This window comes from Panicum hallii, chromosome 9, assembly GCF_002211085.1.
Source record: "Panicum hallii strain FIL2 chromosome 9, PHallii_v3.1, whole genome shotgun sequence".
Taxonomy (NCBI): Eukaryota; Viridiplantae; Streptophyta; class Magnoliopsida; order Poales; family Poaceae; genus Panicum; species Panicum hallii.
Genome location: NC_038050.1, coordinates 294,746 through 316,275, shown reverse-complemented (window position 1 = coordinate 316,275; position 21,530 = coordinate 294,746). Strand labels below are relative to the sequence as shown.

The following is a 21,530-nucleotide window of genomic DNA, read 5'->3' as shown; positions in this document are numbered from 1 at the left end:
GCAGTTTCAGAGAGTGTATAAAGGTTCTGAAACAAGTGTCGATGCCTGAGGTGATGATATAGAGTTGCAAAAAGAACAGAACCACAGCACAGCAGCTGTAGTCTTGGCTGGTACTACTGAACGGAAAGAATAAAAAAGGATGGATATATACGGTTGTTAATGAGATGCATTTGCCAGGCAGTAGGAGCTGATCTTGCATCATGTCGGAGCAGGCAGAGCAAAGTCGTAGCAGCTGCATGCATGCATGTGGCCATGGAATCCTGGCGATGATGATTGAGTCAAACAACCCGAGCTGCTGCCATTGCCATCCCATCCCATGTGGATCAACAGAACAGGAGATGGAAAGGCCGATTAAACAAGCTAATAAGCAGCCAAGTTGTCAGTCGATCAGGAGATGGAAAGGTCTCTCTCTGATCTGATTGTGAATGCTTGCCTTGCTTCAGTAGGGAACAGAGAACTGGAGTGGCCATCAAGATAGACAGATGCAGTTGCCACTGCTTGCTACAAGTTATTAGTCAACTGGCATCATGGATGGAGCTTCGCTTTCGGCTACCACCCCAAGCAATGCAAACACCCATCATCATTCTTTTCCAGTGGTGGTGTATGTATATGTTACTCTATCTACAAGACAGACAGTTGATGACTCCACTCCCTCAGCCTCACCCAACCATCTTTTTCTTTCTTTCTTTAATTTAATGTTTTTTTGTATATACACTACACGCATCAAGATTCCATCCGCCCCCAGTTTATCTCCACAAAAATCCATGCAGATATATAGACTAGTGGTTGCTATATTGTACACATACAGTAGCCAAAAAGAAAAAAAAACGAAAATCCAAACACCAAATCTGATCAACCTCCTCGCCGGACTACTGTTCCATTGCCATCAGCTGCCGGTGCACGGCGAACAGCGCGCGGCAGCTCATCTCCTTGTCGAACCGCCACACGTAGTTGAGCCCCACGAGCAGCTCCACCACCGCGGCCTCCACCTTGCCGCGGTCCGCCATGTGCAGCGTCTGCAGTAGCAGCACGTTCGTGTTCGTGTTCCCCCCAGGCGCCGCCGCCTCCGTGTTCCTCCGCTCCAAGCTGCGCTCCGCCTGCCACCGCATCGTCGCGTGCGCCATCGGCGCCAGCCACTCCAGGATCCCCGCCAGCGCCGCGCGCCACTGCCCGGCCAGGCCAGGGTCGGCCGCCGGCACCGCGCCGCGCAGCCGCGCCCGAAGCTGCGCGCGCACGCTCGCCGTCAGCATGCCGTACAGCTCGTCCCGCTCCTCGGGACCAACCTGCCGCGGCGACCTTGCCATCCGCTCGATCGAGATCACCACCCCGGCGTACCGCGGCGCCAGCGCGGCCGCGCCCAGCGTCCCCGGCGGCGGCGTCATCGCCGCCGAGCTTTCATCGAAGAACCCGCCACGTTTCGAAGCAGCCAGGGATTGGTCGAACAGCAGCTCCTCCATTGACATGGACTTGCGCGACAGCGGCGGCGCGTCAAAGGATGACGGGTGGACAGCCGAGGAGAGCGTCAGGCTGCGGTGGAGCGGCGGATGGCGCTCTTCTTGGCCAGCGCCGAAGATGAGCTTGATCCGCGCGAGGGTGGTGAATGCCGCCCTCGCCAGCGACGCGACGACGGCGTCGAAGGTGCAGCCCCACAGCGACGTCTGCTTGAGGTGCTTCACCTCCTGCTTCTTGGAGAAAATCAGCTGCTGCTGCTCCGCCGCGACCGAGATCTTGCTCGCCGACAGGCTGCGCCGGTGGCACCCGCCGCCTCCGTTGCCGCACTGGAGGAGCTTCCGGAGGCCGTGCTCGGTCTCTGCTAGCTCCTCCATGGCCCTGCGGAGCGCAGTGGTGCTGGCCACCTGCTTCTCCATCTTGTGCGCCCTCGTGTCCATCTCCTTCCAGCTGGGCGCCGCCCACCGGTGGCGGTCGCGGCCGGTGTCGGCCAACTCCAAGAAGGCGTCCCTGAAGTCACGGAGGGCGGGGTCCGCGCAGCGCGCGGCGAGCGCGGCGACGGAGTCGGAGGCGGCCCTGAGCGCGTCGACGAGCTCGGCGCAGGCGAGGCCGAGGAGGAAGTCGTCGTCGTCGGAGACGACCTTGCGGACGCCGTCGAGGTTGATGGTGTCGTGGCGGAGGCGCGCGACGGCGGCGTCCCCGACGGCGCGCCACATGTGGAGGAGCTTGGACATGAGGCTGGCGACCTCGAAGGCAAGGATGCCGACGCTGGTCTTCCTGGGGCCCGGCGGCGCCCCGGAGGGCTTGGCAGAGGACATGGCCGACCGGACCTTGGAGAGCCATGAGTCGAGAGCCATGGGCATCTCGGCTGGATGGAGCTCTACCTAAGCAGCCTCTTCTGCTGCTGCGTGCTGCTAGCTGCTAGCTACGAGTATGTGTGATTGATATCAATGGAAGCAAGAAGAAGCAGGCAGTGGCAACACCACTGCCAGTCTGGCACTCTGCCAGAAAGAGGAGAAGTACAGTAATTATTAAGAAAATGGAAGGTGTTTAAGGTAACATCAATCAACTAGTAGGTGGTAACGTGGTGTGGCGTGGGTTGGGTTGGGTGTGGAGAGACATCTGCGTCATCCATCCATCCATCCATCCATCCATCCATCTTTGCATTGCATCTGACCTTAACCGGTAGGGTACCGTAGGGTAGGTCTTGATCTATCGCCATGCGCGCACCTCCAGAAGGAAAAGGCCATGGCCAAGCCAGAGGGGAGACGACACCACACTGACACATGCTCAATCAGCCAGCAGTGCGTGCTCCTGTGTGCCTCTAATTTGCTTGACGAATGTGGAAAACACCTGAATCCATCCGAGATTTTCCTTGTTTTCAGCTGTCAGCATCCAAGCTACTAGGGGCAATTAACTACTATATAGTACTATCGAATACTCATATATATGTATGTACATCAAGATAACGAGAGATCCGATCCATCTCTCGTAGTCTCTTGTCAACCATACATAGATCATGGCATGTTTCCTTGATGACGATGCTCAATGGTTTTGACCAGCTACCCCCTCTCCCCCGATCTCTCATGTTAATTATAAAGGAGTAGCCTTTTGACCTTGTTGCCTTGCTTTATTAGTGAGTGTGAGTGCGCCGGCCGGCCACCGGCAAGGGCCATCGATGATGCATCCTCCATTCCTCCTCATCATGATGACCGCCACATCATATCAACGCGATCGGGATGTCAATGCGATGCAAAATCACAACAACAAAATAACAATACGCTGCCCTGAGCCATATATAGCTGCTGTGCCTGGCTAGGTGAACGGTACTGTGGGAGAGGACCAGGTAAGCGCTGACCAGAGGAGAATCTGGACATGCTTATTGGCCCATTTCTTTCTCTTTCCAAGCAAGGAAATGTGGCACCATCACTTTACAGCAGGTGACAAAAAGGTCCAAGAGAAACTTTCCTGATGACAAACAGAAACTTGTGGAATTGGATTTCCACAAACAGAAAGATCTTCCTCTCTCGGTTGCGCGCAACGGACCAGGCAGATAACTGACTGACAGGCACCTGGATCCAAATCCAACACGCGCGCGCGCACACAGTATAGCATAATAACATCACAAGCCTCCTCAGCCTATTCATCTCATCCTCATCTCATGTGGAATGTTAAAAGGAAAAAAACACACACAAGGAGCATCGTTGCGAGGGAGCTTATTACCTACTACTCTCTACTGGAGTAGTCCAGAGCCAGACACATGTTTATATTCCGCCTGACCACAGACAAATACAGCATTATTATGGCATGACCTAAAGTTTGCAAGATTTTTTTTATATAAGATCAGCAAGAGTGCCATACCAATAATCAACCCCGGTCTGCACTGCAGTACCACTTCCATCCTTCAGAAGTTGCTTTCTGAAGCCCAGCCCTTCTTTTCCAATGCCAATCTCAGCTCCTGACGTGCAACAGGGATGATCATCTCATCAACCACCAGGGGCCCGCTACTTCATTTTGACCCACAAACCTAAACCACACAAATGATTGATAGCAATAGCAGCACCCTTACCTTTACTCTCTTCTTATTGGCATTGAAGTCGACAAATCCTGATCGAGACGCTGATCGGTACTGAACGATTGCTTTGTTGCCAGGAGGGAACCAGAACTCCACATCATCTACAAACTGCAGCATGGAGCGATGGGGGAAAAAAAGAAAGCGGTCAAGAAATTTGCGCACATCTAAGAGTTTAGATTGGCTTACAAGGGACGGGGAAACAAGGCACTACCCCAAATATTGGACTCTCATATTCAACACGAACATAATCGTCTGTTTTCTCCACGATGCGAGGAGTGAAGTTGTCCGGCTTTGTTTTCGTGACCTGACAATCATTAGAGCAGCTCTAAATTTCCAACCAAATACCATAGATTGCACGGAGTATCAAATTCCTAGCTAGGCAGTACAAGAAAAAAAATCATCTCTTTGCTTTGGAGTTTTGTGCCATCATGATCGTACTCACCACTTCAATGAGCTCTTTCATGGCCTCTTCTTTGGTTATGGGTTTACCCCTGCGGCCATCCTTGGGATTGTAGTTCCTGAACAAATATCATGTTTATCTGCTCTACAATGTGAATGCATCTCTGACATTTGTAGCCAGGTCCACATAGGATTCTTTTAAAGTTTTGCAGGAGCACTTGGTGAGCAATGTGTACACATTTGGTGCAGCAAAAAAAACATAGGAAGATAAGAGACTGGAGTCATCCTTTTGCAAGAAAACAGTTAAAAGGGCTCATGATAGTTGCATGCTTGTTACATTGCTAGGAACAAGGAGTTGATGCAATATGGAGTGCGTGGTAGCATATTTGTACACCCGTGATCAGCTTGTTGTGCATAAAAGAGAGTAAAGCAGCCGCACATTCGGATAAAGTTGGGATAATATATAACAGCTTACCATGGAGGGGCATAGTGATTTGAATCGCTTATTTCCTCCGATGTTGATACGCAGTTGTTGGTTGCAGGGCACAAAGCAAGGGATGGAGGATTCTTCTGAACACCAAGGTAGCTTGGTTTGGTGCCGCTGGAGCAACAGGATGAAGGGAAACATATATAGCAACAAACATTTTATCAATTGCATTGCATTCCTCTAGTCAGTAGTGTTGCTTTGATCAATTAATGGCTGGCAGGTGCAGATGCATAAAGTCCCAAAATTATTGAGTGGGAGAATTAGTGCAGCATTGCATTGGCTCGTGACAAATTCACGTTCCTGACTCAACCATGAACCAGGTGGTGGTGGGTTATGTTTTGCGAAAGAGGGACAGAACAGTTAACTGCATCCAGATGCAATTGAGGTTTCAGGAATGGAATCGAATGAAATCAAAACTAGTAGAGTAATTTATGGACTGTTAGGGTGGTGAGCACAGGTAGAGTAATTTATGAATTGAGTTGACAACTGAAATGGAAGGAACCTGAAATGGAAGATGGCGGCGAGCGCGGCGAGCTCACTACTCCTGAGCACAAAGTCTCTTCACCCCGGAGGAATGGGAAGAGGGAACAGCACAGTTAGTGAGGACGAATGGAAGATTGAGCGAGGCCAGGATTGGGATAGGATACCTTCGGCCGATTCTTGTGTGGTCCCCCCTGCTCTTGGTTGCCTTCAAGTTCGAGGCAGGCGGCGAGGAAGAGGAGGCTGCGGCGGCCTTGGCGCGAGAGGAGGGGGAGGCCCCGGGGAGGCAGCAGGACACCACCAGGTGCGCGGCCATCTGGTCTGAATGTCTGTCTGATGGGGGAGCCCAAGGTCGGTCGCATCGAAAAGGAGGACGACGACGAAGAGGGAGGGACAGAAAGAAAATCAGGAACAAACAGGAACAACCTACCTGGGCCAAAGCAGGCCAATTTCGCCTGGGGCGGCATACTTGGGCTGGGCTATCCTGGGCCAAGGCTTTTTTGGGCTGGTCCGGCCCGACAACAGTCTACTGAATTTACCATTAGCAGCATTATTAATTAATCAATTTACTATCGCTAAGCTACTACAGGGGCTGCTAATACTATGATGGATGGATGAGGATCAGAGAGAAGAGCTGAACTCAACTCAACTCAAGAGAATGTGCAGTCCAGTGCCATTGTGCCAACTGCAGACCGACACAGCATCATGGCTTGGCCTAACTAACTAACTAACTAACTAACCGAGAACTAAATAAACTAGCAAACTGCATTGCAGTTGCAGTCTGACGATAGCGCCGCCGCCGCAGCCTCCTTGTTGCTGTCCTCCTCGGCGCTGTCGCCGCCTGCCCGCCTCCGCGCCTTGTCCGCCTCCGCCGCCCAGTCCATGCACACGATCACCGTCACCAGCACCGCCAGGCTCGCCGCCGCGCCCACCAGGAATCCCGCCAGGAGGCCCTCCAGCCCCAGCCGGGCCTTGAACCCCAGCGCCACGCCCACCGGCAGCGCCACCACGTAGAAGCCGCCGACCACCGCGTACATGCCCAGCAGCGGCCGCGCCGTGCCCCGCACGATGCCGCCGCACACGTTCAGCGGGAAGTTCACCACCTCCAGCGCCGCCATCACCTTCATGGCCCTCGCCACGCCGTCGCGGACCTCCGGGCTGCGCGTGTACATGCGCGCCCACGCCCGCCGCGCCGCCAGCATCACCAGCCCGCCCGCCACGCCCGCCAGCGCGCCGCCCGCCATCGACACCCTGGCGGCGCGCCGCGCCAGGGGCGCGTCCCCGGCGCCCAGCTCGTTGGACACGCGCACGGAGGCGCTCACGGACAGGGACAGCATGCCCGCGAAGAGGAGGTAGTCCAAGTTGAGCGTGACGGCGACGACGCCCACCATGCGGCGCGCGTCGGGGAGGCGGCCCGTCAGGAGCACCAGGATCTCGTAGGACCACCACTCGAGGCACGTGTTGAGGCAGCAGGGCAGCGCCAGCCGGAGCAGCGCCAACCAGCTGGACCCGTGACCGCCGCAGCTGCTGGTGGTGTCCCGGCCCCGGCGGAGCTCGTACCACGCGGCCACGTAGGCGGCGAGCATGGCCGCCACGGCGAGGTCGCTGAGCCAGACGGCGGCGGCCACGCCCCGGATGCCCATCCTCGCGGAGAGGCAGATGGTGAGCGGGATGTGGAGGGCGAGGCCCAGGGCGGCGGCGAACAGCGTGGGGAGCGTCACCTCCTGCGAGCTGAGGTAGGCCTTGAGCGGGCTGAGCAAGGAGGTGACGGCGAGGTCCGGGAGGAGGCAGAGCACGTAGGTCCTGGCGGTGGTGGCGATGTCGGGCTGCTGGCCGAAGCGCAGGAGGACGGCGTCGACGCGCAGCCAGAGGAGCGCGATGGGGACGGAGGCGGCGAGGAGCATGAGGGTGGCCATGACGAGCGTCCGGCGGAGGAGGGCGACGTTCCTGGCGCCGTGCGCCTGGCCGCAGATGGGCTCCATGGCGCCGCAGAGGCCGGTGAGGACGGCGAAGCCGGTGACATTGGCGAAGCTGTAGCCGAGCGTGCCGGCGGCCAGCTCCAGGTCGCCGAGGCGGCCCAGGAAGGCGGTGGTGACGGCGAGCTTGGCGAACCAGGTGAGGTTCATGGCGATGAGGGGGAGGGCGATGCCGCGCTGCGCGCGCACCTCGGCGGCCACCGCAGCGAGGAGTTTGGGGTGCCGCTGCGGGGGCGGCGGCGGCGGCGTCATGGGCATGGCAAGCCAAACTCGATCGATCGCTGATGGTGGCCTGATCGAGATTATTTGGGAAGGAAGGGAGGGAGGAAATGTGATGGTGGATGCGTGGCGTGCGTGTGCAAGAAGAGTTTTTTTGGACAAGATACATACTAGTACATACTTATGGTGCTGTGCTTCGATATATCTATCGTGTAACGGCTGTGCTCCAATATACTAATTAATTAATATATATATATATACGATATATATATATTAGTATATCTACGGTCACATACTCAATGTATATACTATCATTGATGTTCTAGTATGATCACATACTTCACGTGCATGCTCTTTGTTGGGTCAGATACGTGCTACGTTATGAGATACATATGTGGGAGTAGCTACAAGTGCGTGTAGAATGGATTTTCCATATATATACATATTTTTTTGCCTTTGGGTTAATAAGGCTACTCTGTTTGCTTGCTTATTTGTGCTTCAGTCCAAGAATGAGATCGAAACAGCTGCTCTAATAATATGAATATAGCACACATGCACAGCAGACGCAGCAAGCAACATCTTCTCTTGATCTGGCATATGCATGCATGGTGCTTTGCTTTAATTTGTGTGTGCAGCGCCACAATGGAAAGGCAGGAAAAGCTTCTGACCTGGATGGCACCACACCACACCGGCCAGTAGCCACAATGCAAGACTACGGATAAAGATTTGCTTATTGCTTGCATTGGTTAGTGAATTGACCTGGATTGGATGGAGATCTGCATGCTAAAACCTGCTACTATTTGAAGCATGGTGGATTTATTTCTGGCATGCATGGTAGAAAGATAGATGATTTACACAATCTTCTCTTATATCATCTTATTATTAGTTGTTGCCTTATTGGGGAGATTAAACTTGATTTGCACAATAAGCTAATTATTAAGGGAATCCAATCTGATCCTAGCTATAGCTACTGATCAGTGCGGTACTACCTAGCTACAATATAATTAATCCTAGCTAAAAGGAGGAGAGGAGGTAGATTGCTGATAGCAGGTTAATGATCAAACAAATTAAAGCGATCGAGTTTCATCATGTATTCCTCAGATTGGATTGGATTGTCGTCCTTGCTAGCTTGTCCTAATCCTAGCTAGCTTAGCTTTGTTGATTCTTCAGAGCATCAGATTCTTCGCATCATATCGATCATCAGGCACCTGCTGCTGCTGCTGTGGCGCATCCATTGCATCACTTTCAGTCGTCACTACCTTTGCTTTCAGTTTCCAAATAAAGAGGATCGCCAATGCAAGAAATACAGCAGTAGTAAACCATTTTCTGCAATCCATATACCCTCGCCCACCCATTTTCTGCAACTTTGCTGCTTGCCCATTCACACTGTATATGGTGCAACTCACATGCAGATCGCAACCAAATCAGTCGCACCGCGCGCGTGTGTGTGAGACATGCATGGAGGTGGTTCATTCACATGGGGGGAGAAAATAAAGCAAAACCGTCATGCCATGCCATGTCTCCGATCCACCGAGGATCACGTATATCGATTGGGAATCGGGACATCAAAAATGCATGGTTGCGTGCGCGTGACCATGGATGGAACCCGAAGGCCAAGAAGCTAGAGGCGATAGATGGTGGGATTAGAAAGCAGGACAAGTAAGTGGACAGAAAAGCTAGTGGCCCGCAGCTTTGATTAAGGAAGGGGCTGGGCCGGAGGAGAAAAAGGAAAAAAAAAAGAAAAAAAAGAGAGGAGCTGAGCAAGTGATCTATCTATCTATCTATCGATCAATCAATCTATATCTGTCGTCGTGGCATCCAACGTCGACAGCACTCCCCTAAAAGCTAGCAATCAAGGTATCTAAAAGCACGCAGCAGAGATCGATAAGTTAGGGTCTGTTTGGTTACCTGGCTAACTCCTAGCCAACGAGCGGACGTTTGGTTACCTGTTCAAGCCTCTTAGCCGGGCCCTGCTTGTGTATTTCCTCTCTTCTTTATTTTCTTTATCATGTATTTGGCATGTGCCCTTCACTCTTGCATGGATTAGGACGTGCCTTCTTGGCAGGCAGGCTGGCCGCGGCCGATGCCACCGCCTGGGTGGGCAGGCGGGCAGGCCGCCCGCCGCCGCTGGGTAGGTTTGCTGGCTGGCCACCGCCGCCAGGGCAAAAAAAACGTATGGCGGAGAAAGGCAGGCCGGGGGAGAAGAAAAAGGCACGCGAGCCACGGCCGGCCGGCCACCCTGCGGCAGGAAGGTGGCGAGCGCAGGACAGGACCGCGCGCCGGGGGAAGAGAGAGAGAGAGAGAGAGAGAGAGAGAGAGAGAGAGAGAGAGAGAGAGAGAGAGAGAGGTAGCTCGGAGCTCGCTATTCCCTCTTCAAAGGTTGGGACGAGCACTGGCGGAGCAAGGGGGTGCCGGCATGGCCCCCTAACGCGTGAGAAAATTTCTCTGATCCCTATACGTGCAATATTGCAAAATAGTCAACGTCAGGCACTTAATTAGGTTGATTTGCTCTTTAAGTGATCAAGCCTCCTCGAGCATGCCTAGACTAAATCGACGTATAACAGGAACCAAATATGCATTGCACATATACTGTTAGGAATAGTAAGCAATTGTTATTTCTAAATCTCAAAACCAGTTTGTTTTGTCTTCTCAAGCACATATTGAATTTGTGTAACGTGGGTAACGTAAATTATGTGTTAATTTTAAAAGTATGATCAAACCTAAAAATAAGACATCAGGTTGCTTTTACAAGAATAGGGGGATCTTTTTATAAGCGAAGCTTTACTGATCTTATTAGAAGACTACACCAATCTTTAATTTTGTGCACCATAATACACATCTGAATTACGAGAAAGGCTCCTAAAGACAATAGCACGCGCGCACCGTCATTGCAAGATACAATCAGTCAATTCTCCGGGAGTTGAGGAATCGATTTCCATCCGAGACCATCAAATCGAAGTCTTTTAGTGCTAATCTTCTTTCTTTATGATCCAATGCCACCATATCACCTAATCTTGACTGATTATAATCCACAAACTTAATAACTCGCAAACCATTTTTAGACATCTTACCCCACAATGATCTTGTCGCAATTGGCGACATACGGAAAGCCCGCAAAATACATCTGAAGACGAGCATAATTATTATGTATAATTTTTTGCTTTGCTCCTGCGGCCAGGTACGTCTACAGTTCATGTTCAGACCCCTAATTCCTGGCTCCGCCCCTAGGGACGAGCACAGTCCACCGCCCAGGGAACCAAACTAGAGCAAACAAACCAGCAAAGGGCAAAGGCGAGTGGGGGAGCAAACAAACCGGCTGCTGTTAGCAATAATCTGGACATGGGAGTGTTAGCGTGTGTGTGTCAAGTTCATGTTCAGACTAGGTGCGTGTGTCGAGCTGCAGCATGTCTGCACCAGGCGCGCAGTGGAGTCCAGGGTTCACAGGCCATGCAAGTTTGTTGCTGGCAGGTGAATGAGTCGTAGATGATTAGGAGTGCATGTTGCGCGTAGTGCTGATCCATGCAGCAGAGGCCGCAACGTCCGAAGTGAGCAGCTTGCAAGGGATGTTGCTGAGCAAGGTATGCGGATCGTGGTGTAGGAGTTCGTGGCATGCATGTTGGCCAGGTCGTGCGGATGAGGAGAGCTCGTGCCCGTGAGTGTCAAGTTGCATGAATCGTGGGTGAATGGAGGTAGTGCTCCAGTATACACGACGCCCAGGTCTATAAAGACCGGTGAACTTCATTGTTGTAACTTGCCAAGTCTAGAGAAATAAAGTCGCCAACATACAGGCCATGGTTGCGGCCGGGACGTTCTTCTCCATTGCTGTCTCCTTGAGCTGCTGCGCTGTGTTCTAGTGAGTTGTGAGTGTGTTTGTTGCTTGGGCTGCGCCAACAGCTGCTCCCTCGCTGCTTGCTAGCTAGCTTCTTCTTGGCTTCTTGCGTTTAGGCTCTTGCTGCCCTTTCTCCTCCACCGATCTCTCTCCGCTAGCTTGCTTTTCCTTTTCGCTGTTGGATGTTATTACATCACTTCACTGCTAGCTTGACTGCGTGAGAGGGGCGGCCGGCGTGGGTGCTCGAGAGGAGGGGGCAGGCTGGGGGCCGCCTCCTGAGTCCAGCAGCGCTGCCATGGGAGGGGGAGAAGGACACCTGCAAGGCAACTCCACTGACACCTGCAAGGCCAGGGGCTCGCTCGGCCAGGAGGCAAGGCCGGCGGCGGCCAGGGGAGGCCTCGGCCTCGGCCTGGGGCTCGCTCGGCTAGGGGGGCGGCCAAGAGCGCGACGCCAGCGGCGCCGACGCCGGCCCTAGTTCTCACGAGGCGAAAGAAGACGATCGGGAGAAGAGCGATGGGGAACGAAAAGAACCGATGTTTGGAGTTCTAGTTCTATGATAGTATCAATGTTCCTAGAATTGCAATTTTCCCAGCGGGGCACCCACCTGCCCGCTGCCAGCGGAGCCCGTCCCGCTGATTCCCCCTCGCCGCCTTCGCTTTCGCGTCCTCGCCGCTGCCGCAGGGCCTCCTCGTCCTCTCCCTCCATACGACCTCATTGCGGTTTCAGAACGGACGCTGCAGGTGGGCCCAGGATTCGAATATGTGTGGTACAGATAGATTAGAGACAGAGGAGAGCCATCTAGGAACCGAATAAGGCCCGGCCCATGCAATTCGTAGTAATATTATTTCAGAATGGGCTTTACTTTGGGCCCAATAACATCTTTCTGAATTGGCTCCCATTTCATTTGCTGGCTGGTGCGTGGTAGTCAATATATAATCGCTCGTCCGCCGTCCGTCCGTCGTCCCAACAACAACACGCATTATCTTCGATCGATTAATAACAAATTAAAAATAATGCAATACGATACAGATCGGATGATCGACATCATTAGATGAGCACTTGGATGTAGTTGTCGAAGATGTCGTCGACGATGATCCTGTAGGCTCGCTCGGTGGGGTGGTAGCTGTCGAAGAAGACGTGCTGCGAGACGTCGTCGCAGACGGAGACGAAGCGGCTGTCGCAGAGCCCGGTGACCTCGATGGTGCCGGTGCCGCAGCAGCCCTTGGTGGTCTCGGTGAAGCCGTACCTGTCGCCGCGCTCCATGAGCTCGTCCAGGATGCGGTAGATGTCCAGGTACACCACCAGCGTCCCGAATCCCTGCTCGGCGTTGAGCCCCGCGATCATCTCCTGGATCCTGGCGTTGTACAGCTGCGCCGCCTCGTTGCGACTGGGCTCGCACTCCCGGCGGAGGCCGCCGCCCAGCGTCCGCTGCGACGGCACGCACCCCACCGGCGGCATCCCCACGAAGCCGATCTTGGTGGCTCCCCTGGCGCTGACGTTCCGGAGGAAGGCCTCGGCGCCGGAGACCAGCAGCTCCACGTAGCTGGGGATGTCGTACTCCACGCGCCGGAAGGGCGTCGTGAAGTAGGTGTTGGCCACGTCGTCGGTGCCGGCGCACACCACGAACAGCGCCCCCTTGATGATCCTCTCCGTCTCCTCCTCGCCGGCGATGGCCACCAGCTTCGCACGGTACTCGTCGAAGTAGGCAAGCTGCTGCTCCAGCGAGATGACGCTCACCACGATGGGCGTGAGCGGATCGAATCCGGTGGCGCCGGACGCGAAGCTGACGCCGGTGAGGAGATCCTCCGGGCTCAGATCCACGCCCAGGTACGGCGGCAGCAGCTGCTTCACACCGAGACCCTGGGCTGCACGCACGCAGACATCATCAGCAAATTAATGTGCTGGTGACCCATTCAACTAATTGAACTGCTGAATTTATGGAATGAAAAAAAAAATTTAGGTACGGCGGACGGTGGTGATAGCTAGCTGCTGTATATATATAGGTTGCATGAATGATATGGTTGACCTTTAATTTTCTGGTAGCTAAGGCATCGTTTTCCTAGATTTGTATGCCCAACCGTTTTGATAACATGTAAATAAATGTACCAGCAGCTAGCTGCTTACTGAATTAGTTACAGTAGCTGCTGCACCGCACGCTCCCGCCGGCCCTTGATGAGTTTTCTTGCATGCTCTCCGATCCGTTGGTTGGTTCATACGAGTCAGGTAGCCAGCTAGTAGCTCTCTTTTAGCATTCCGTGCAAGCACTACTGTACTGTACGCTACTAGTAGCGCTGGCTATTTCTACTTAGGGACCGGCCGGCCGGACCGGTCCAGGGCCAGCTCCAGCAGCTAGCTAGCTAGCTGGCTGGCTGGCTGCATATACAGTGTATTTGTATCTTGCAGCTGCATGCAGATGCTACGTACACAAATGCTAGCTGCAGTACATGCTTACTGCCTGCTGCAGCAGTTTACTGCACTACAGTTCTAGTTCAGATGCATGTTCTGTATGTCAGACAGTTCCCATGGATCGTTCATCATGCATGCTTTAATTTCTTGCAGCTAGATGAAAGACTGTATATGTATATGTGTGTACATACTGTGTCCTTTTATATATTTCCCTTGGTTTAATTTGCCCTTGATGATACATACGATCATCTAGATACCTAGCTAGGTGCATGCATATGGTTTGTTATGTTGTTGTCCTGTCCCACTACAAACGGACGGTATCTATCTTTGTCTAGTAGTAGTACACCACACGGCACGGCCTTTATTTGCTACTAATCTGGCATGCACGCGAGATGCATGCATGCTTGCTGATGAGTTTCTTTCTTTCTTTCTTTCTGATAATAAAGCACTGCTGTCTATATTATATATGCATGTATCGGAAATGGATCGGAATGAAATGAAGAAGCTACTAGCAGGTAGCTTTTGCATTGCATACCTATGAGGTCCGTGGGTATGAGGCCGTTGGAGTATCTTCCTGTGGCCTCGTGGTTGAAGAAGTCCTTGCCGTAGGGCGGATGGTTGGCTTTGATCTGCGTGTGCAGGTCGTTGTTGTTGCCGGGGTCGACGATGGAGTCGCCGAACACGATCACCGCCGTCACCAGGGGGCCCTGTGACGCCTTGTACTGGTACCCATGGCACCTCGTCGTCCTTGCAATTGACGATGCCGCCGCCGCAACAAGCAGCAGCCGGAGGAGGAGGAGCGGCGGCGGCGCCATGCTCTAGCTAGCTATCTGCTGCTGCTTCGTTCCCTCTGGCTGCTAGCTTATTTGTTTGTGTGCAGGATCTAATTAACTATGACTGGCGATTGATATGGGAGCTGTATGTCTAGCCAGGAGATCGAGACGACTGCTAATAAGCAAGGGAGCAGCAGCACAGGTCGGTGGTGGTGCCTCGATCGATCACTGGCACGCAGGGGGGCTGTGATCTAGTAGCTATCTATCTGACGACGGATATGATATCTATCTCTATCTGCTCTGCTCGCTAGCTGCCTAGCAAACGAGCGACGTTCTTCTGTTACTTGTTCTTTCCTTGCGAAGCTAACTACTAGCTACTACTAGCTCGCTCGCTCTCTCTCTCTCTCTCTCAGCCATATATACACACACGCACACAGAGTACACACTAGCTCGCTCGATCCACCATGCATGGACAGCTAGCAGAGCACGCAATGCAAGGGTGTGCATGAAGATGGCGTGGCTACCGATGGATCATGCATACTATAATCTGCGACTCGATCGACTGGTGATGGTTGAAATAAGGAGAGAGACATTATTATTGATTGAAGAGGCCAGTCGGCCGGCCGGCCGGGTGTCCTGTTGCGAGATCTGAGTGACAGACAGGTCGCTAGCTAGCTGTGCGTACGGTTGAGCTTGAGCTAACAAGCTAGCTGCCACAATTAATCCGCTCCGGCCGGCCGGCCACCCGATTTGCTACTAGCTAACTCTTCTTCCATCATGTCATATATACATGGATCAATATAATGCATATGCCATATATATGTATGTATGCACACTGCATGCAGAACGAATATAATGCACGCATGCGACTATTTCTTTCCTTTTAGCAGATATATACAAGAAAGGAAAGGAAAGAAAGAATTCAATCATGATGATGCAGCGGTGGGCTGACACGTACGCGTAACAGGAGGTGGTTGCATTTTATTGGTAGCTGCATGCATATGACTGGCAACTGCATGCTTTGATGATCGTTTTTTTTGGCAACTGCATGCTTTGATGATCGTTTTTTAATTGCACGGTACAACTCAAACACTCATCACACATACATACTCACATGTATGAACGCAAACCTTATCCCTGTAAGCACTGAGCCGGTAAATTCTCAAGATCGACGAAGTCACCGCAGACGCCTCGCTGTCGACGGGAACGTCGTCTACCACTGGAAGCATAACACCATTAAATCTAAAAAATTCACTCCCACAGCGATCGAACTCAGAACCTGAGGTGCTACTGAGTCTCTCTTAACCACTAGGCTGCGAAGCCTTTCTCCATGATTTGATCAGTGCATCTGAGCTATTTTATTATAGCTAGCTAGCTCGATCATCAACTTAATATATACATAGCAAGCGCAGTGCAGTGCTGCATGCAGCTAGCTAGCTAGAGGGGATCGGATGCGTGGTCCGATCAGGCCAGCATGCATATGCATACTGTATGTTAGTGTACATAATGCTAGCCGGATGAGATCGACGATAGATGACGGGCAGGCATGCATGCATGCATTCCTGGTAGATGATCACATTTAGGGTAACAGCTCGATCAGCTCCTGGGCATGGCCCCTAATTGGCCGGTTTGGGTAGTTGGCATGCCTTTAATTAGCAACTGTTCATTATATTTAATTATTTCATAAAGCAAAGGAACGGAACGGAACGAAGATCAGCTAGCTAGCACATGCACGCACGCGAGGACGGACGGACGGTATCATATCTGACAGGGACCCCTATCTGTCCGTCCGTCACCGGCCGGCTCATTATCTAACACGCACATCATATATATGCATACATACATATATGTGTTGTGTATTTGTATCCTGTACATACATACATACATACATACATACATACATACATACATACATACATACATACATACACATATGTGATAACTTCATCAATCTCGAGAATTATTTAGCGGCTCACACTCTCGGAGTTGCTCGTAGGGTAGGGTTGCGTGCGTATATTCATAGGGATATAGGTGTGCATGTGTGTTTGTAGGACGTCTGTACTGTATTCTAAAAGATAGCCAGCCCGGATAGTAATAAGCAGTAAATTATTATTCGCTCTGTTCCATATAATATGTACTGTACTTAGAAAGATGCATAGCACAAGATATCTATTTAGAAAAAGTGAAAACGACGGAGTAAAAGGTAACTAACACGGTAACTAGCAAGCTGGCCGCGCAAATAACGCGGGTAGCTAGTTTATTTTATTGCTAATGTTTAGGTTGTTTCTACTTAAAATAAATTTATATGTGATTTTATTTGTTCTTTTCATCATCATTGTTTTGTTCAAACATGCCAAATCAATATATCATATTTTGTCGGTGTTTTTACCTCCAAGTCCACTGAGGATACCCCCGAGGTGGTAGATTGTAGGTGGGATGTCTCCAAGATCAGAAACTTGAAGATTCAAGGAACATGAAACTTTAGACAGGTTCAGACCGCCGAGAGCGTAGTACCCTACGTCCTGTGTGGTGGTTTGTATTGTCTTAGATGTTGATGGCGCATGAGGCGCGAGTTGTCCCTCATGTTCTTGTTGTAGGGGTCTCTGGCCGCTCTTATATAGTTTGGGGGAATAGGGTTACATGAAAATTCTAACCCGATACTAGCTTAGGAATCCTACCCGAGTACTACTCAGATAGTTTTCTTCTGTTTCGACTAGTTCTACTCGTACCCGAGTAGTGACAACAGATATATCTTCTGTTCCGACTAGTTTTACTCGTACCCGAGTAGTGACAACAGGTGCAGGGTGTGGGCCATGCTCCATACCATATCCTAGAAAGTCTATGCAATGTGCACAGTCCCGTGGACCCGGATCTAACAAGCCCCCGAGTTCTTCGTAGTCGAATACTGTAGACCTCCGAGTATTTCTGAAGGTATCTTTGAATTCTTCAAATACTCCATCTTGAAGTGTCTTCCGATTAATTTCTTAGCTACGTCGAGGCTATGAGGTGCTCATGACTCGAGTAGTTTTGAATTCTTCTTTTATAAGGTGTGATTAAACTCGCACTCTATATAGAGTAGCCTCCAAGTTTTAGGTTGAATCGAAAAATCAGGCTAAGGGTCAAATTAGTCATAAATCTTCTATCCATATCTTTCAAAAAAATTAGAAAAATATGCCATCAATGACACGTGTCCCGCAGCCCCCGAGCCTTTAATCCAAATTCCCAGGTTTGGAAAAAAGGATCCCAAAGGCCGTGGCATGGGTTGCGTAAAAAAAATAAGAGTTAGAATTGATGGTTAAAATGGGTGAACTGGTTCGGAAATTCGAAAACCTCTTTTTTCGGGACATTATCTCTAAAAAAATAGTTAAACAAATAACTTTCTCAAAGTAACTCGAAATTACTGTCCAAAACAAATCTTATCCGAGGGAATCTCTCCAGCTTCCGCATAGTGATATGCCGAGTTGTTTCCTGTGCTCAGCCCCAAATATGGGAACCAGACGAGCCGCCGAAAATAAGCTGAGTGCCTTGTTGCGCCTAACACCCGAGTACGGGAGCTAGATGACCTGCCGAAGGTACACCGAGTGTCTTGTCGCGCCCAGCCCCCGAGCATGGGAGCTAGACGAGCCACCGAAGGTACGCCGAGTGCCCTGACGCACCTAGCCCCTGAGCATGAGAGCTAGACGAGCATCCAAAAAGCATGTTGAGGGCCCAGTTGCGTCCAGTCCCTGAGCACGGGAGCTAGAGGAGCCGCCGAAGGTACGCCGAGTGCCTTGTTGCGCCCAGCCCCCAGTATGGGAGCTAGACGAGCCACCGAACGTGCACTGAGTGCCCTGACGCGCCCAGCCCCTGAGCACGGGGCTAGATGAGCCGCCAAAGGTACACCGAGTGCCTTGTCGCGCCCAGCTCCGAGCATGGGAGCTCGACGATCTGCCGAAAAGCTCTTGTTTGTAGTCAAGACAAGGAGTCAAGGTTGCTGACGGCGCATCGATGTTGCAGCGCGATCAGAAGTCAAGCCAAGTAGTCGAGATCGTTGTCGCGACGCGAGATGGGGTCAATCCGAGGAGCTGAGATCATCGTCGCAGCACAAGTCAAGGTGTTGCTGAGAATATGGGTGTACCCCTTTAGAGATTGCTTCCGTAGCTACTATCTACATGAAACTTGTACTCAGAACAGTTACTGAAATTATGGAAGCGAAGCCCCTTCAGTAACATAGGCTATGCGCAGTACTAGTTAGAAACTAGCAAACGCAGTGTTACTGGAAGTTTAGGAGCAAGGCCCCTTCAGCAGACTACGCGAGTATGGAAGCGAGGCCCCTTTAGTAAACGACGCGTAGTACTAGTTGAAAACTAATAAACAGAGTGTTACTGAAAGTATGGGAGCGAGACCGCTTCAGTAAACTACGTGTAATACTAGTTGGGAACTAGTAAATAGAGTATTAATGGAAGTATGGGAGCGAAGCCCCTTCAGTAACATAGACTACGCGCTGTACTAGTCGAAAACTAGTAAACGGAGTGTTACTGAAGGTACGAGAATGAAGCCCCTTCACGAATATAGACTACGCATTGTACTAGTTGGCGATCAGTAAACGGAGTGTTACTAGAAGTATGGAAGTGAAGCTCTTTCGGTAACATAGACTACGTGTTGTACTAGTCGGGAACTAGTAAACGAAGTGTTACTGGAAATATAAGAGGAAAGCCCCTTTAGCAACATAGACTACGCATTGTACTAGTCGGGAACTCGTAAACGGAGCGTTACTGGAAGTATGAGAGCGAAGCCCCTTCAGTAACATAGACTACATGTTGTACTAGTCGGGAACTCGTAAACGGAGTGTTACGGGAAGTATAGGAGCGAGACCCCTTCAGTAAACGACGCGTAGTACTAATCGAAAACTATTAAACGGAGTATTACTGGAAGTATGGAAGCGAGGCCCCTTCAGTAAACTATGCGTAGTACTGGTCGGGAACTGGTAAACGCAACGTCACTGGAAATATTTGAAGAATAACGACGTGGATGCTTGGTTCGGCTAATTAACGGGATCCATTAGTCATTGCCAAGCAAAGTGACCATTTTTGGTAGTCGTCTGGCTCAGCTGTGATATGATTCCCTGAGATTAGCCTTGAAGAAGTTGGATCAGATCCTCCGTTCCCGAGCCCACCCCCGCCACCCCTATCCTTAGCCTCTCGAGCGTTAGTGAAAAAGGTTCGTGGCGTGAGGAATAGGTGGCAAGAGACCGACTAGAAAAAAGTTGTACTAAGTAGATTAAACATTTATTGGGCAAATATAGCGAGGAAGTCATAATTAACCCGATAGATAATAAAAAAATATAAATGGCGACCTTGACTAAGCGGTAAAAAGGGGCACTTTTAGGTTTACAGAACCCCTTGATTCGAGATATAATCCCAAAACAATGGTTAAACTTAACACCCAAAAGACCCTAAAAAAACCTCTTGAATCGGGTACTAGTTTATGAATAAATTATTATTCGGGTAGTTCCGTCCATTTTCTTCACAGTCTTCGTTGAGTGGTGGAGCTCCCAGGGCCCTTAGGAGGATTTGACACTCAAAGGTGGAATGCTTGCTCTTCGGATGTTATGGACTTTGCTTGAGCAGAGCCTCCTCAAATCGTTTCTTCGAGTTGAGGATTCTCTTTCTTTGGGTGGGTTGTTCCCCTGCTTCTGGCTTGCACTTCCAAGTTATATACAGGTAGTCGAGGAATATGTGATAGTTGGTGGGGCTGTAGACTTCCACTTCTTTGCGCTCCTGCTGCCTGGCGATGATGATGTTGCAGGCATCCCGGCCAGCATTGATGACGGTGCAGAGGTCTCTCGTGGAACAATCATAGAGGTTGCCTTGCCCTCGCTGGTGCTGCTCGACCACGCGGTGCCTACGTTCAGCGCGCTTTGTGTTCCTGAGCTTGCGGCGTTCTTTCTGGACGTCGTCTTCATCTTCTACCTTGATGGAGTTTGTAACATTGAAACTCATCATCATGTCCCGCGCTTTGGTCGAGCGAATCATAGTCATCGTTGTAATCGTCTAGCTGGACATCCAGGCCTTCATTGTCTTTTTCGACGTGAATCATGAATACCTCACAATCCGGTGCAAAGTGTTTGGTGCTCGCAGCCTGACCTTCTTTGTCGTCGGAGGAGTCAACCTTGTTGAAACGGGAGTTCATCCGAGTCGGTAATGGATCGTGGTGGGCTTGATTTGAGAAACCTAGAGGGTTTCACATCCTTCCAATGCTCAAGTTTGCCCGGCCGAGTTGGTCCCCTTACTAGACCTTGGCGGTTGCCTATTATAGATGCAGCATGAGTAGTCGAATCCGAGTAGTCACCGGAAACGTCAGCCCCCCCTACGCGCCGTGGCTTCTACTTCTCCGAGCTATGGTAGATGATTCAAGTCCTCTTCCAATACGGAGAGGGTCTTGGGTAGGACCGCCTCAAACTGAATTGGACTTGGTCCGAGGGTTTCGAGTTTGCCGTCGAAATCGTAGTCAAATTCCTCCAGCTCCCTAGGGGTGATGCGATGTAGGGTATATTCTGCAAAACTAAAGTAATTCGCAATACCTTGGTTGATTCGATGGATACCGAAGAAGATGTCGCTGGTGGCAACGGGGAAGGTGATGGGGAGCCTCAGGGCGGTTCCGGGTCGGGGATGCCGAGTCATCAGACCGTTGGAAAGTGTCTTCCGCGAGTTTGATGCACTTGGCGATGTTGTCATCCACCTGATCTATCCTGGCGATCAGATTGTTAGGACGGATCGATGGGAGAGGATTTGCCTTGATATGACTTGCGTAGCCTCCAATTAGATCGGAAAGTTTGATCCCGCCGAGATCGTCAGCAAGATTGTCGATGTTGCGGCTGGATGTTGGAGCAGATGCCTCGAGCTTCTTAGGGTTGGCGAGGTGGTTGTTGAAACCACCTAAGCCGTTGGTGATGCAG

General features: G+C 51.2%; 4 protein-coding genes across 4 annotated transcripts; all 4 read right to left on the bottom strand.

Annotated features, from left to right (window-relative positions):
* Positions 1-751: 751 nt before the first annotated feature.
* On the bottom strand, positions 752-3,078 carry LOC112875524. The gene has a single exon (XM_025939403.1). The coding sequence runs from the start codon at positions 2,310-2,312 to the stop codon at positions 870-872; it is 1,443 nt and encodes a 480-aa protein (XP_025795188.1). The 5' UTR covers positions 2,313-3,078; the 3' UTR covers positions 752-869.
* A 183-nt stretch (positions 3,079-3,261) lies between these two features.
* On the bottom strand, positions 3,262-6,029 carry LOC112875526. Its single transcript, XM_025939404.1, has 9 exons — positions 5,821-6,029; positions 5,558-5,723; positions 5,413-5,469; positions 4,899-5,024; positions 4,467-4,542; positions 4,236-4,328; positions 4,019-4,132; positions 3,811-3,907; positions 3,262-3,724 (listed from the first exon to the last, which is right to left on the bottom strand). The coding sequence occupies exons 1-8, from the start codon at positions 5,855-5,857 to the stop codon at positions 3,854-3,856; spliced, it is 723 nt and encodes a 240-aa protein (XP_025795189.1). The 5' UTR covers positions 5,858-6,029; the 3' UTR covers positions 3,262-3,724; positions 3,811-3,853.
* On the bottom strand, positions 5,918-8,156 carry LOC112875523 (protein DETOXIFICATION 56). The gene has a single exon (XM_025939402.1). It carries the CDS (start codon positions 7,622-7,624, stop codon positions 6,146-6,148), a length of 1,479 nt encoding a protein of 492 aa, XP_025795187.1. The 5' UTR covers positions 7,625-8,156; the 3' UTR covers positions 5,918-6,145.
* A 4,057-nt stretch (positions 8,157-12,213) lies between these two features.
* On the bottom strand, positions 12,214-15,174 carry LOC112873590 (GDSL esterase/lipase EXL3-like). Its single transcript, XM_025936599.1, has 2 exons — positions 14,356-15,174; positions 12,214-13,279 (listed from the first exon to the last, which is right to left on the bottom strand). Exons 1-2 carry the CDS (start codon positions 14,633-14,635, stop codon positions 12,462-12,464), a joined length of 1,098 nt encoding a protein of 365 aa, XP_025792384.1. The 5' UTR covers positions 14,636-15,174; the 3' UTR covers positions 12,214-12,461.
* Positions 15,175-21,530: the final 6,356 nt, after the last annotated feature.

Excerpts from the sequence above, each read along its gene's own strand:
- LOC112875524 (XM_025939403.1), bottom strand. The coding sequence starts at position 2,312 with ATGCCCATGGCTCTCGACTCATGGCTCTCCAAGGTCCGGTCGGCCATG.
- LOC112875526 (XM_025939404.1), bottom strand. The coding sequence starts at position 5,857 with ATGCCGCCCCAGGCGAAATTGGCCTGCTTTGGCCCAG. Across the intron at positions 4,329-4,466 it reads TGAAAGAGCTCATTGAAGTG|GTCACGAAAACAAAGCCGGA; the intron begins GTGAGTACGATC and ends AATGATTGTCAG. Across the intron at positions 4,133-4,235 it reads ATGAGAGTCCAATATTTGGG|TTTGTAGATGATGTGGAGTT; the intron begins GTAGTGCCTTGT and ends TCCATGCTGCAG.
- LOC112875523 (XM_025939402.1), bottom strand. The coding sequence starts at position 7,624 with ATGCCCATGACGCCGCCGCCGCCGCCCCCGCAGCGGCACCCCAAACTC.
- LOC112873590 (XM_025936599.1), bottom strand. The coding sequence starts at position 14,635 with ATGGCGCCGCCGCCGCTCCTCCTCCTCCGGCTGCTGCTTGTTGCGGCG. Across the intron at positions 13,280-14,355 it reads CATACCCACGGACCTCATAG|CCCAGGGTCTCGGTGTGAAG; the intron begins GTATGCAATGCA and ends GCGTGCGTGCAG.